We start from the raw sequence: 16,315 nt of genomic DNA, 5'->3' as shown, positions 1-16,315 counted from the left end.
GTTGGTGGGGTGTGTTGTTATGGGGGGGGGGGGGGGGGGGGGGGGTGTATAGCGGGTATATATACTGTGTGCTATACAAGGCACAAAGAAAATCCCTGTCCTGAAGAAAGTCCCTGTCTCTGTCCTGAATCTGCCTTAAGTTAGGAGGATTATGGGGACAGAGCCTTTACCTGGCTGACCTTCATGGATGGAAAAATGGCACATCCAGGTGGGGAGGAGGGGGGAGTGGGCATGCCCAGAAGGTCACAGAGGGGACAAAGACATTAAAGGTGAGATGTTTGGGGAGAGCTAGGAAACCCATCACTCATTCAAACCCATTCAAAGGGAGAGTATAGTCCAGTGTTTAAAGCATGGATGTGGGAGTCAGGAGCCATGAGGGAGGAGCCCAGCCTTGTGGCTGATTTGCTGTACAGCAGTGAGCAAGTTGCTTAACTCTCCCTATGCCTGAGTTGTGAATGGGAGTGATGATGATGCTTGCACTGCTGGCAGCACAGCGCGCTTTAGGGGAGGGGACATAGGCAGTGATAATGGTAGCCCTGGGGGAGGGAGCAGGTGATTGGATTTTACACACAGGAGTCTCCTCTTCTCTTCCACCTGAGCTCGGGGGATGGGAGATTCGGGCCAAGGCATCCTCTTGCCTGGTAAATCCCTCCCTCCCCCCCACCCCGGCAGCATCCTCTGCTTCCTGGGGTGGGATCTCCCTCCCTCCAGCCCATGCCCTCCTCTCCCCTACCCCCTGCTTGGTATTGTTCCCACCGTTTCCCTGCCTCCCCCTCCCTTTGTGCCCTGCTCTCACCCGGCGCTTCTGTTGCCAGCATCCTTGCACTGAGCATGTGCGCTGCATCCCTCCCCTCTCCTCCTCGGCTGCCAGAGAGATGCAGTGAGCTCAGCAGCGCCTTCCAGTCCAGCCTAGGCAAGGGCTGAGCCGGAGCCCTGCTTCCCCCGCGAGGATGGAGTGAGCTGGGAAGCCCCACGCCGAGGCAGTCCGGGCAGCCATGCACTCGGGCATGGAGTTGAAGAGATCCATCTCTGCCAGCATGGAGGCAGAGAAGCCAACGAGACGCTACGGGGCAGTGGAGGAGACCGAGTGGAAAGCGGAGGGGCTGGGGAGAAGTAAGTACTTTGGATGCCGAGAGCCGAGGAGGAAGGAGCTGCTGCTGCTGATTCCGGCTCTCTGCATCAGCACTTGGCACAAGGGGAGGGGGGCACCGTGGATCCATTTAAAGGGCTGTTCCGTTTGATAGGTATTGTCTTCAATCAGCCCTTGGTAATGACCTGATCCCCTTTTATGCAGCTCTGGCAGTGCATACATGGCATTGAGCAAGGTGTGCTTGTTAATAAAAGGAAACAGCCTTTGCTTTGTTTAGGGCTGGGCAAGGTTCGTGTGACCATTTTGCCCTTTGAAGCCAATGGGAGCCTCTGCTTTCTGAATGGGGCTGAGTTGAAGACAAAAAGGTCTTTTCTCTGACAGTGCCTCTAAGAGGGACAGGGAACCAGGGCTGGACTTGTTCTAATGCAGCTCAAGTCACTTTATTGTTTCCTTGCAAAATGGATCGCTCACTCTGTTCAATGAAGTGCAGAGATGTCACTGTTTGGAGGTTGTGGGCAGAGGAAGGATAACTGGAACATTACTTCTCAATTATTATGAGATGGGATTTAGTATTCTGCTTTTACCAAATATTGGGAGCATTTTCTAAGCATCAGTTTGAAAGGCACAGGTGACATCCACATCATTCATTCTTATTATGCTGAATTGGAGGGTATTGAAATACTGTACTTTATTTAATTGCATAATAGATGCACTGTATTTATTAGCTTAACGAAAGCTTTAGTGCAAGAGCTTTTTTTAAATCGACATTTTCTAGAATGCAACAGTTGATACATCTATTCCAGGATTCTGATGGAAAGAGTAATTTAAAAGATAAATAGTTGTCAATTCACATTATTGGTAGGACTCTTGATTGTTTTTATGATGCTGATTGTTACTCTTTATTTGGCACAGCTATCTCCCCTGACAACTTGAAAAACCTATACACTGACTCCCATTTTCAAGGTAACCAACAGTGGCAGAAATCCTTGAAAAGAAAGTCAATGTGAAGCTTTGGATTCACTGCAAGATAAAACATTTGATAAGTTGTGGCAAAGGTTCTGATTAGGCCATATAGGGAAAGCTTTGTGTGATTTCTGCAGTAACTTCTTTGCCTAAGCTGATATTGGAGCAAAGTATTTGCTCTTCTCTTTGATCTGTCATCCACCTTCTGGTCTTGTGCATCATGAGGTCTTACTAGAATGCATTTTAATATCTTGTGGTTTACAACAGCCCGATATCAGATTTCAGACACTGCTTCCTGCTTTGGTCAGCCTTCCAAGATATTGCAGTGTTCCTCAGGGCAGTGTGCTGGCTTCATACTTTACCTCTGGCTTCAGTTTTTCACGAATATGTTATCATATACCATATGCTGATGACAGTGAGATGTAACTCTCCCACACTCCTGATGCTTCAATTGCAGTGTTGGGTTTGTTGCAGTGCCTGGCATAGGTTCAGGACTGAATGGCTCAACACTTTCCAAAACTAAATTGAACAAAACTGAAAACATGTTGGTTGACTCATGTACATGCAACAGTTTCTCCTTTTGTGGCATACTATAGACTTGTGCTCTTCTCCTTGTCACTGCAAATAAGACTCTTAAGTGTTGTTTTGAATCTGAGTTATTTTTCAGATGGTTGCCCTGCGGCTTAGAGGTAACTCACCCAATTTTAGAGGTGCTCAGCACTTGTGGTTTCTATGGAATAGAAACTTGACAAAGTCGCAGAATGAGTCACTGGTGAAGATTAATAGGAAGAATAGAACTAAGGATTTCTGACTTGTGTGTCCAGGTATTAGCTGTTAGAGTTGCACTGCTTCTTCAGCAGCTTCACATTACACGCAGTTCAGTGAGAATATCATTGTTACCACTTGAAGAACACAATATATTATATCAGAGTAATACTAAGGTCTAAGTCTGTTCTTCAGTGATCCTGAGAACCTAATGTTATAAAGATTTTCTACCTGAATAATTTATCCACTTCTTCAAAGGCTTCAGGTTACTTAAAATACTATAGAAAGGCTATTTACAGTAGCTGTTCTAAATGATCACTGCATATTCTGATAGCTGCACTGACTTCCAATCAGGCTTTTACTTTGATTTAAAAAGAACAATCTTGTTATTGACTTTTAATGGTCTTGGAATCTCCATACAATGTTGCTCCAGAATTGGACAGCAGTATCTCTGAGAAGTATCCCACTATCTGAGAAGAAAACTGTTAAGGGTCAGGAGAGAGTCATTATACTTCTATGCAAATGGCAAAAATTAGTTTTGAATGTATAATACTTTGCAAATGTGAAGTTCCAAGTGTTATTAACAAAATCAGTACCATCTGTAGCTGCCTCTCTATTCCCTTGTTGTCTTGTTGGTCTGTTCTGTCCTGTCCTAACCTAGATCATGAACCCTACAGGCTGGGACTAATCACAAATCTGTGCATTAACAAAGGGGCCCCATTCCCTGATTATTACCTCTGGATCAGTGCTTCTCAACCAGAATGCCACTGCCATATCATTTGAAGGGTGAGGTATGAGGAGATGAGCAGGTGAGAAGAGACAAGAACAGGCGTAGGGTCTTTCATGTCTGGTTGCTCCCCTGCCCAGCCCCTCTGCAAGGAGGTAAGCAATGTAATTAATAGTTTTTGATATGGGGTGCCACTCAGTCAGGGGTGGATCTGGATGGGGTGCAGTGGTCTGGCTGCACTCCCCTTTTGGATGGACTGGATTGTGCTGCTGGAGCCTCTGGGAACTTTTTTAAAGCGGAAGAGTCATGTCTCTGCCTTCCCCTGTGTTTAGAGGCACATCTTCTCCCCTCCCCTCCCCTCCCCTCCTCTCCTCTTCCTCTGTCTCCCACCTGCCATGCTGCTTTCCCCACTTTCCTGGGAGTAGGGGCAACTTCAGAACTGATCTTGCCTGCTCCAACTGGGCCACATGGGGTGTGGGTGTGGGGGAATCCACCTCCTCCCCTTGTTATTGCCACTGTTGCCAGTTAAGCCCAGACCCTGCACAGCCCAGCTGGAGAGGGTAGGAGTAAGCTCCAAAGCTTCCCCACCCCCAGGACAGCTGGGAAAGCAGCAGCAACTGGAGGAGGAGGGACAGAAAAGGGGGGTAGGGGAGGACATGTGCCTCTGGGCATGCAGGGAAAGGTAGAGATGCTTATGTGCTTTGGGAACTTACAAAAATCCCCAGAAATGATTTTGTCTGCACTGGTGGGTCTGCCTTCACTGGTGGGTTGGGTGGAGCCTGGGAGCAACCTACACATTGTAGGTGACTGCTCCTGCATTCCCCTTTGCCAAATCCTGAATCTGCCTCTGCACTGAATACCAAAAAGATGTGGAGAGATGCTTTGAGTCTAATGAGGGGTGACTCATTAGAGAATCACAGCTCTAGATGCAACTGCAGCACAAAGACATACTAACAATCAATCATTTTGTATATTAGCAGTAGTAATGTCCATTTTGTTCAAAGCCACTTGGTTATGCACAGTATATAGTAGAAGTAGATGGTAGCCAACTGGTGTAATAGAAACAATGCACTGAGAGCTGGCTGGGTTCTATTTGAATGTTAAATGTAAAAGAACTCCATGCCAACACGTTTCTAGATCTGCAATGTGATAAAATTCACTGGTTGTTGGCTGTAAAAAAAATTAATCACTTTTAGGGCAATTAAGTGTGGTACCACATGAATTGCTATTCTACAACTGTCACTTTCCATCAGGCTCTCAGTGCAGCTATGCTGGTTTACACAAGTTGGAGATGTGGCTCCTAACCTGCAACAATCTGAAGGAGTTTCACATATGAGCATGAAACAGATTCGTTGCAAGATGTATTTTTAAAAAGTGAACAAGGTACTGAAGCCTCTTTTCTCACATGCAAGAGGGAATTTCTGAAGAGGAGAGAACAGGATGAGAATAACTACTATGTGTGGAGCAGCTAGTGAACTTACGGTGCATGCATGAGCGTAAAGTGCGTTCAGGCTTGTAAATGGACAGCAATTCCAGCACATAATAATAGCTGGCAGCCTGCTTTACAACTGATGTTTAAAATATAGACTTGGAGAGGCTGCTCTGAACTGGAACATGTATTTGTTGATTTCCATTACCAGATACACAACTTTATTTGGAATCAACTCTATTGGCTTTCGCAGGGATATGGAATTCCCTGGGTAATGAACTGTTTACAAATCCGCAGAAACAGTCACAGAGAAACAAATCTATTCTTAGCATCCTTTTGATTTCTTAGCTACATCTGTATTTTTTTATTTTCTATTGAGTTTAGAACCCAATTTAGTGTAATGGACCAGTTTCAGGCAGCACAAACGGGAGTAAATGTCTGGAGACTGCTAAGGAAGAGTTTTGGTGCAATTTGAGAACAGACAAACTATTCTGTCTGGGATTTTTGCTCACTAAAAACCTTAGTAAGTTTGTTCATTATCCCCCTCTGAATGGTAAGACTACTGGAGATGAGCTGTAGCAGCTTCTTTACCTGTTCACTTATCTTGGAAGTAGGTTAGGAAAAGGGAACAGTTTCTCACTCCCTGGTAAGAATGCATGTGTGGAGTAGCTGGAAATGGTCATATGGGAATCAACAATGGCACAGAGCCAACATAGATAGCTCCATGACAACTCTTTCCTTCTACTCAAAGAAGAAGGGGAGTGTCATATATATTTGAGCAGGAGACAGTGAGGCTGGAGTGTATTCCAATGATCCTGTGCTATGTAAACAGCCCATTTAGGTAGGGACAGACATTCAAAAAGCCTGAGCCTGAATTGATTCAATCTTTGCAGGTTAGTTTAACCTGCCTAGACTGAATCAGTTTGTAACCACAGAGACATCCCCTCTGGACTGAAAAAAATGCAGGCATGTGCCTGCAGGAGCTCAGGTTAGAAGCCGGGGAGGAGCTACAGCAGCCCCCCCTTCCCTTCCCTTCCCTTCCCTTCCACAATGCTGAGCTGGGAGGAGGGAAGCATGGCCAGGCCCCAGCAGAACACTCTGATTAGAGAGGGGTACCCCCCCCCCCCGGGCTGGTCAGCAAGGGAGCCAGACAGGATTTACATAACATTTAGTTACACAGCAGGGAGCATTTATCACCCCATCAGAAAAAAAAGGTTCCCTCATTAGTTCAAGCTCTTCTTAAACAACTTGTTCCAAAGAAGGAATGGAGGGACATTACCAGCTACCTCTTGATTAGCTCCAAAGAGCCTTAAGTAGCACAGTCCTGTCTGCTTTTGTCCTGTCTGCCACAGCACAGACCGTAGCCAGCATGTGGTCTGCTAGTTAATGCTGAGAGGTATCTGTGTAAAGCAGAGGGGACAGGGGAATCCCTGCTTAGCAGGGAGTGTTGAGGAGAGTGAGGGAGCAGGGGGAAGCCAGGTAGACACCTGCAGTCTCTGCTGGAGCTCCAGCCAGGGAGCCAGGGGGGGCACCCCAGAGATAATGTTGGGATGCTGGGGGGCTCTGGTTTTAACTTAAACTAGAAAGGGGTCTGGGACAGACATTGGAAAAACCGGTATGACCCAAATCAGTTAAGTCTGATACTACATTCAACCAGGTTTATCTTAAACTGGTTTCAGCCATTTTCAAACTGGTTTATGTGCACTGAACATCTGATCTGTTACAGGTTTAAACTGGTTTCTGATCACTTAAACCGGTTTATGTGTAATGTCTGTCCCTAGCCATAGGGTCATTCTATCTAGCACAGGTTAAAGCAGCCCTCTGGTTGATCTAAGTTGTAACAAGGCCTGAAATTTCTATGTCCTCAGCCCTTCAGGGGCACTGTGTGGTCTACTTGAGGATTAATTTCAAAGCAGTTTGTTGATAAGTCAATGAAAAACTTATTGCTTTGTTTACCTAAATGAGATGATGATAGGTAATTTAGTTGCTCCATAGCTGAGCAGTGTGATTCATCTACTCACTGGAAATCTGCACTACATAATACACAAAGAGCTTTTATAAGATACTGGTGAAAAAGCACATGCCTGTTCTGGAATCATTAAAGGACTTATAATACTGAGGAAGGGGAGGGCTCAAGTAATGGGAGGAGTCTTTTACCTCTCTTTAATGGATAAAACTGAATCATATCAGTGGTGCTGTTCAGTGTAGGATGGTCTCCCTCACTGAGTTACAACAGCCTGATCAGTCTAGGAAAAGCAGAGGAAGTCAGGAATAGAGTAGAGCATGATGCCATTTCTTTAGGTGTGCACTCTTTCCTGCTATACTTGCAGCAGAGACAAGCAAGTGGTATAAAAGACCCTACAGAAAATGTCATGCATTGGAAGCTCATTCTTGATCTCAGGACAATCCTTCAGGGTGCATCTACACGTTAATTAATGAAGCTGAATAAACTCCAGTGCAGTTTGTGCCGGAGTTTATTGCTCCCGGGCACCACGTTTGCATGTGTGTCTGGGACCGCAGCACGTTGAGCTGGGTTGGAGCAGCCCTTGCTAGCAGGGGACTCCAGGGGTCAGCCTGCCAGCCCAGGGCTGCTCTGACTTGGCTTAATGTCCTGTGGAGGGGCTGGATGGGCATGAGGCTGCTACAGTGCAGAGCTAGTCGGCAAGCAGCCCCTGCACTGAATCATCCTTGTGACCCAGCCAGCCCTGTCAGCGTCTACTCGTGCATTGTGGTGGAGTAAATAACTCTGTAATAGGATAGTAGTTGTGTCTGGCAGTACTATCCTATAAGAAAGTTAATTAATTTACTCTGCCTTAATAACACTGAATGTGGAGATGGTGATGTTGCACTGTGGAGCTAATTAGTCATCTCTGCAGTACACTAGTTAGTTAATCAGCTTTAATGCCAAACTTCAAATGCCATACAGTAGAGGGGCTGAGTCACAGAACCAAATATGGTCCAGACCATTTAACACGATTTAATATATTTTTTTTTATAATCCTTGGGAAACTGTCTGACCCAATATTAAAAAATCAATCAAATGGCAACAGGGACATGCACTTGGATTACAAATCCCCATAATCTGAGACCAGTGCCATACTCCAACCTTTTGTCACCCTTGTCATTCTGCCTTTAAGGTTGCCAGAGACTTTAAAACTAGATTCACATTTATCACTGTTGATATTAATGCTTGTGGACATAGAAGACAGCTAAATCCTGATGCACTTCTGAATGTTGTGCCAGCCTTCCTGACAGTTGTATATTTTCACAGGTCTACACATGCAGGCACAGACAGACAGACAGCACTGGGGAACCTATGCTATGAACTGCTGTGATTCATTTGTTTTCTGACTTTACTGGGAGATGATACTCAGTACCTTGCTGGACATGTCCTCTGTGTTAATACAGCTAAGCAGATGATGCCAGTTGCCAACCCCCTCTTGCTATATTTTTAAAACATGCACCTTTGTGCTTTTTCCATTTACTGCCCAGCATATTGAGAAGTACATTTTAAACATCCACAAAACCATTTCATTGTCCTCAAGCCCTTTCCTTAAAACTCCTCTATGCAGCAATGCCTGCAAAAACGTGACAACATGTAGGCAGCTGATGAGCCAATACCTTTGACTATTCTGCTGATCAGCATTGACTTGTGCTTGCCTCTCTGTATGCAGTGGTTATTTCTTGTCTTAAGACAATAAGATCTTTGGTGCAGGGACTGCCTTTTGGTTCTATGTTTGTACAGCACCTGCAGAATGGAGTCCTGGTCTGTAAGGAGAATTCCAAGAGATAATAGTTTAAATCATACTGCATTGTTTTTTGACAGAATAGACTCAACTAAAGCATTCCTAGGAAGTTAAAATAAAACATATTTTAAACTATGTCCAAAGTAGTGGGAGTTACCTGAGGAAGATACCAAAAGTTATTATTAAGAAATTTCAAGAAGTAGTTTCTAAATCCTCAGGCTTCTAAGCAATGTAATACAAATAACTACAAGTGTAAGGTATTAAAGAACAGGTGGATGAATATGGAAGAGAATTTCAGTGAGTGAAAAGTCCAGCTTTCATGTACAGCTTTCGTTAATCTCCAAAGGGAGTGATTAGATTTGTGGGAAAGAAAGGAGAAAAATATTTCATAGGATCATAGGTAGGGACCTTCTGAATTCAAGGTGGAAGTAGAGTGCACGGCAGCTCCTTTAATCTTGCATGTTCTCCCGCGCGCACCTTTCCCCTTGCCTCTCTTCTCCTCCCCTGCTGCTGATTAGGACCCTGTTGTCCCTCTTGATCAGCTGGGAAACTAAAACCACGGTATTAAACATGGCACCGTTTTTGCCTCCCTGCCAATCAGCAGCAAACAGCAGGGCCGTCTGGGGCCCCTCAGCGAATTAGTGGCGGGAGGCAAAAACAGCACCATATTTAAACCCACCTCCCTGTTGATCAGGTGCAAGCTGCAAGTAGGGCCCCTTCACCAACCAGCTGGGGAGGGGGAAGGCACAGGGGAACCTGCAAGATTAAAGGACCCACAGCACACCCTGCTCCTGCCATGAATTCAGTAGGTCCCTAATCATAGGACAGTAGGGTTGGAAAGGGCCTTACAAGAACATCTAGCCCAGCTCCTGCTCAAGGCAGGATCATCCCTGACTAAACCAGCCCAATTCCAATGGACTCGTGCCTGTTGGTGATTTAGAGACTGGCTTACGTTTGAAAAATCAGTATGATATTAAGGGCCTGACGCAAAGCTCAGTTGAAGTCTTTCTATTAATTTCAATGGATGCAGGATTGGGTTTATGGCAGGAATGGGTAATTATTTGGGCCCATGGGCCATATAGGCAGTTTTGGGGAGCTGCCGCAGGCCAGTCAGAACCCCCTGCTTCCTCCTCCCCACACCCGCAATAGCCTAGAGCCTGTGTGCCTTAGGGCTCCTTTGCACTGCTGTAGGCAGCCCAGAGATGGTGGAGGTGGCAGTGGTGACGGTGGCAGAGAGGAGCCGCAGAGCAGCCCAGGCATGGGCTCCCAGCAGCTGCAGCAAGAAGGGCCTGAAAGTGGCAAGGGGGAGGGGCTGCTTTTCCCCAGGCCCAGTAGCAGGCTCTGTTCGGCTGCCACCATTGCCCAGTGTGGGTGGGCAGGTCCAGAGCAGGTGCAGAGCAGCCCAGGGTCAGAGCTGTGTGCATGGGTCCTTGCTGGTCTGGAGCTGGTCCACTCTGATTGGGGCAAGTCCAAATTGGGTGCGGCGGGGGGCTGAAGCCAGGGCTAGGGCTGTGTGCGCAGGTCCCTGCCAGTCTCAGTGGAGCTGGGGCAGCGGCGGTGGCAGTTGGAAGGAGCCACTGCCACCTGAGCTCCCTAGCATGGAGTCCAGCTGTGGAGCCGCCCCAGCCCCACTGTGCACCCAGGGGTGGTGGGATGCACCATGGCCTGGACGGTGCCTGGGCCAGGTGGGACTGAGAGACCCTTTGAGGGCTGGACAAAGTCCCTCCATGGGCTGGATCTGGCCCATGGCCTGTATTTACCCACCCCTGTTTTAAGGTGTACCAGGTCTTGTCTATACAATAAAGTTGCATTGGTTTCTCTTAAATGGTTTTTTACATTCTTTATTGAAACCAGGTGAGATCTCTGTATGGATACTCTCATTTGGCTTAAAGATAAATTATTTTATAGTTTCATAGTTTCATAGTTTTAGGGTCGGAAGGGACCTAAAAGATCTTCTAGCCCGACCCCCCGCCAGGGCGGGAGAACAACAAAAAACCCTAAAAACAAAAACGGGACTCAAATGAGTCCAGCCAGGTAGGCATCCAGCCTCTTCTTAAAGACCCCCAGGGTAGGGGCCAGCACCACCTCCCTTGGAAGTTGGTTCCAGCTCCTAGCCGCCCTAACTGTGAAGTAATTTTTTCGGATGTCCAATCTGTACCTCCTCTCCATCAACTTGTGCCCATTACTCCTTGTTATGCCAGCGGGGGCTAGGGGAAACAGCGTCTCCCCCAAACCCTTCTGGTTCCCCCTAGTGAGTTTATAGACGGTCACCAGGTCCCCCCTCAGCCTTCTCTTGTGGAGGCTGAATAGGTTCAATTTTAGACCAGATTGAATTAATTTCTAATAGATTCAAGATAAACTGAAATAAAACTTAGCTTAAGATGAAATAAGATTTTTCTACACAGGGGTTTGCACTGGCTTAAACAAGTCAGTTTTAAAAATCCACATTTTTAATTAAACCAGTGCAACTGTCATGATTATGTAATGTCCCTGGGGTGTGTTTGTCACTGATACCAATTTAGATTAAGCTAGTTAATCAGATAATTCAGGTTCTCCTGAGCTGCAAACAAGGTTTATTACTAAAAACAAAGCTGCAGATTCTAATTTCCTCTTGGCTTCCACCATTTGTTATCATTTATATCTATGCAAAATGAGTATTAGACGTACCTACCACATCAGAATGACAGCACTTCATACATGCTTTGTAAGTGACTAGACAAGGTACTTTGTAAGCGACTATACAAGCCAGTAGCAAGTTAGGCTCTGAAAGGAAGAGAACAAGAGAATAGGGTTGTGCAAAGCTTCAGTCCCTGACTGAATTTGGTGAAGATTTGGCTTGATTCAGTGGCCGAATCTGAATTGAATCAGAGGACCCTTTAATCTCTCTGAATCAAATCGGAACCCTCCAAATCAATTTGGACATAGAGACAGCTTTAAATGTTTTTTTTTTTACATACCTCTAGGTAGCAGGGGCTCATGAGTGCTGGGATACTGGGGTGCACGGAGTGTCCCACAGAAGCATGGGGGTGCTCCCCAGGGCACTTGGCAGCAGACCCAGAAGTGGACCAGAAGCACTTCTGGTCCACTTTCGGATCTGCCGGGGAGTGTGCCAGGGCCCTCCCCACCCTGGCATCCCTCCCAGCTCAGTGACTGGTGCCTCCTCATTCTGGGGGGACACCTGGGGTTCCCCTGCAGCCGATCACTGAACTGGGGAGCCATGGGGTGGGGTACTTCTGGTCCGCTTCCTGGTAACCACCAAGCACATGGAGGGCCCCCCTGCACTCCTGTGGGATGCTCCATGTGCCCCACCATTGCAGCAATCACAAGCCATGCCTGCTACCTCAATGTATGTAGAAAGAACTTTTACAGCTGTGTCTATGTCCAAATTGCTGATTCTCTGAATCAGCATTTCATCTTCAGATTCGGATTCATTTGAACTGAAACCGGGGACAGTGATCAGAATCAACTAATTGAATCACTGTCCCTGATTCAGGCCGAATCCGAATTGAATACGGCCTGTTTCTCACACCCCTACAAGATAAGATGTAAGAAGAATAGAAATTCTATAGTTTGCTGAAGAACAGGAATAAGTAATAAAATAGTCTTTAAAGTCTAAATATGAAAAACCTCTAAAAACTAGTTTGAATTTCCTTATGTTGACTAGACCAGGGCTGTCTAACTGGCAGCCTGCATATGGCTCAACAGATGTAAAGTTGCCACCCCCAGGCCCGTGCCTGGCTGCCACTTCTTCTGTCACTCCAGCTGCAACAGCAGACACAGAGTCTCCAAAGCTTCCCTCCTTCCTCTAGCGTCTATGTTCTGTGGCTGCCTCGGGGCATGGCATGGTATAGGGAGCATGTGCTGTACATGGCGCATTGCATAGCACAGGTGAGGCCAAAGCCATGCAGTGCAACCATGTTGAGGGGGAAGGTGTCCAGACAGGGTCATTGCAGTGGTGTGGGGGATACCCACATAGGCATGTGCTGCAGTGGCAGGGGGAATCCATGCAGCAGATGGTCTAGGAGCCAGGACACCTGCTGGTGTGGCACACAGGGCATGTGGCTTCTGCTCAGGCAGCCTGTGGAGTGTGAGGCCCCTGGCTATTCAAAAGTTGGACAGCCCTGGATTAGACCATTAACCTGTTGACCAAATTAATTTAATTGTGCAGAAGATGCTTATTCTGTTAAAAAGGCAATGTTGTCCAGAGGTTGGAAGCTGGCCAAAGACTCAAGAGACCCAGGCTCTAGATCTGACTCTGCTATTAACCCATTTAAAGCCTGCTATTCCATCTTTCCTATCTGTAAATTGTGGATCTTGCTATTCACCATCCTTTGGCCTTGTCTTAAATGCTCAGTTCTGAGAGCTGTATATTACTAACTATATCTGTGGCATATGACATGACAGATAAGATTATTTAGGGCCATCTCACTGGGAGATGTGGGATAAGATCTGAGGATATAGGCAATTACATTTCTTTTTATAGAAGAAGTTTTATAAAGATCTCTTTAAATAGTATGTTTCTATCTTAAAAAAAGGCTTTATGTTAATTTTTAAAGAAATACAGAGAAACCACATAAAGGCAAGTGAGCAGGGAAAAAATAATAAAAAGGAATCCCTTTATAGTAGACAATATTGAATCAAATTGGTTCCTGTAGCATATTTTCATAGGTATTTTCTAATGAGTAGGAAAGACAGACTTTGAAGGCTGAGTCCAACCTAAGGCTGTGTCTTATTGGGTGCCTATACACGTGCAGCAAGGCTGCTCTGATGCACTGTAATTACAGTACGTTGGAGCAGACTCGATTAATCAAGTCTGCTGGAGTGTGGTAATTAATCAATTAATTCATCGAGTCTGCTGGAGCATTGTAATTACCATGCTCCCCCAGACTCCAGCATCACATGTATCAGCATCCCCCTGCTGAAAAATGGTGGCGGGGGCACTTTAACTAAAGCTTGTTCAACAATCTTTAGTTAAAGCGCTCTCACCACCATTTTTCAGTGCAGGGATGCCAATACATGTGACACTCTGGGTGCTTTCATTAAAGTGGCTCTCAGACCCACTCTAATTAAAGCACCTCCCCAACTCCCGGAGAGTGTATAAATGTCCATTGTCTCTTATTGTTAATAATGAATTATTAGTATCAACATTTTGATGATGTATTTCTTCACTGAAGAAAATATACTTTATGTCTGTCTCATCAATGCAGCCAAGAAAACACTATCCAATAAAGAGTGTTAGTCTATTTAAAGAAGAATCCTTATAAAGTTAAGAGCAAAACACCCATAGACTTTAATGGGACCAGAAATAGGTTCTAAAATGTTCCTGTGTAAGTGGTTCTGCAAATAATTGAGAGATTAGAAATGGCTGTGCTTATTACAATAGTTCCATGTGCACATGCTTTTATCTCTCGCATTTGTATTTACTCTTACCTGTAGTAGGTCCTGATCCTTCCTCTTCTACATAATACTAACTTGCTATATCGAAAATACCACTTTAAAGTATCCTTGGAGATGAGTCTGTGCTGCCTGTAATCTTAAAGGGGAGGGTTTCTCTTACTTCACAGGGACCCAGAGAGCTTGCAGATTCATAGTACAGCCCTCATTATCCTATCTCCTTTAGTAACACCATTTCCAGGGCAGCTTGACTTCTTTCTGTCACAGCTATATATTGTGAAGGGTTGCGAGGATGGTGGAGAATGCAGATGGGGAAACGTACTGTTTCTAGTGGTAGAGCATAGATTTCTGCCCAGAAATCTGCCATCAGTTGAAGGAAACAGGACGCTTAACCTACTCTGGTTCCTATTGGCATTTTACCTCCCAGACCTTGTGGAGAGATTTCTGTGGAGGGACTGCTTTAGCTTCAGTTAGGAATCCAGTCCCTTCTCTTTAGCTCAGGACTATGTGGTCCCATCCCCTGTGTGCTGAAAAGTATGGCAATTTATTCCCCTTACTGATCTCAATTCTATGCACAAGCCAAAACCTCCTACTTATGCTGCCAAACCAACTTACCAAAAATGGTCTAGCAAGAAGAACTGCAAAGTCCTCCCAACTTGGGCATGGTCTGGACAGAGCTAAAATGGGCATATGGAAGGAGCCTGGACAAAACCAAGAAAGGATATAGTGTCCTGCCTTGCAAAAAAACAACATAGGGAATAGCAGAAAACTAATCACAGACTATTGTAGTGTGTGCATATTTTGACTAAGGCATTTGTTTTGGTTAAAATACTCAGAAATCAAGGAGTAATGAATTCCAAGGGTTTGTGTGTGATAGTGAATATTACAAAGCGGTCATGTCTACACATTCATTAATGCGCCTTAGATACTGTGCACTTAGTTTAGTACTTGCTTAATAAAGTACTAACTGAATGCGCAGTAACTAATGTTACTGTGCAATAGCTCTGGCGCACAGTTATTTTGTGAACTTTACTGCACATAACTTTACTGCCTAATAACACTGTGCAGTAGGCTATTAGCACAGTTTTTGACCACCACACTGCAGTACAGCATTATTAGGCTAATGCGCAGTAAGCATCTCGTGTAGATGCACCCAGACACACTTAAATGTAACTCACAGGTTACTCATAGATGGTCAGTACCTTCCAGTAATTACTGAAATGTTATTTGTGAGGCTCATAATTGGGACAGTTCCTTAGCTTTCAATTTTCCTTTAAATATAATTTATGAAAAATAATGCAGTAGACCTGTAAAGTAGGACACTTTGAACTTCACACATCAGCTCTGCCAATAGCCTGTGGGAATATGTACTTGCATCATGTAATTTTCCCCTTGTTTTCTTGTAGTTGGTAGCTGATGTCTAAGCAGTGTGATGTGCTTCTCACAGGAGCAACAATTTATTTACGAGTGAGTGAGTGTGTATGAGAATGTAGGGATGATTTAAAAACACAACAAGCTTGGCAAGATTAGGGTAAGGCTTATGTTGCAATATACTAAGCAGCTCATATGAAGTCCCGAGGAACTGAGAGCTCTTGAAGACATGTTCCAATTGAAACTCTTGCCATATTGAGCACAAATATTAAGGCTCTGTATCAGGATAAGTCCCAGTGGGCGTGTCTACACATGCATTTACACTGGCTTAAATTTACTGCACAGTAAGCGGGAATAGGCCGGTGTCTACACGTGCAGGCATTAAGGCATATTACCTCTGTGTGTGGACTGACTTAGGACTAAAGTCAGTCCACACAGGTATCAAATTTACACTCAAGTCAGTGTAAGTCACCATATTTACTGCACAGTATAGTCATGCACATATGGATGTGAGCCCATACAGCACAGTAATTTCGGTTACTATTCAGTAAATATGCATGTGTAGATGTGCCCCAGTTGGTAGAAAATTTATGGTGTATAAACGTATATTAAATAATGCCAATTTGTTCTCTTGAAAAACATTTTGCTATCTAACTACATATAGAGTATAGTATCGTTCACTTACAAGTCAAGGATGAAAAATGCATGCTTGGAGGGCAAAGTGTATGAAAAACCAGTCTGAGCATTCTTAGATAATTATGTTATTTGCTGAAGCAGCCAGCAATGAAATATTAACCACATTTAGTTGTTCAAAAGAGAAAAATATTTGA

General features: G+C 45.0%; 1 protein-coding gene across 1 annotated transcript in view; it reads left to right on the top strand.

Moving 5' to 3' along the window:
- The first annotated feature begins 861 nt into the window (after nt 1-861).
- CUNH16orf45 (chromosome unknown C16orf45 homolog) overlaps nt 862-16,315 on the top strand; it is a 117,419-nt gene continuing 101,965 nt past the window's right edge. The window contains exon 1 of the mRNA XM_006025588.3: nt 862-1,113. Coding sequence (XP_006025650.2) covers nt 996-1,113 — 118 coding nt within the window. The 5' untranslated portion in view covers nt 862-995. The remainder of the gene's footprint in view (nt 1,114-16,315) is intronic.

This window comes from Alligator sinensis, unplaced genomic scaffold (genome assembly GCF_000455745.1).
Source record: "Alligator sinensis unplaced genomic scaffold, ASM45574v1 scaffold927_1, whole genome shotgun sequence".
Taxonomy (NCBI): domain Eukaryota; kingdom Metazoa; phylum Chordata; order Crocodylia; family Alligatoridae; genus Alligator; species Alligator sinensis.
The sequence above is the reverse complement of the archived record's forward strand: the minus strand, read 5'-3'. Positions and strand labels throughout refer to the sequence as shown.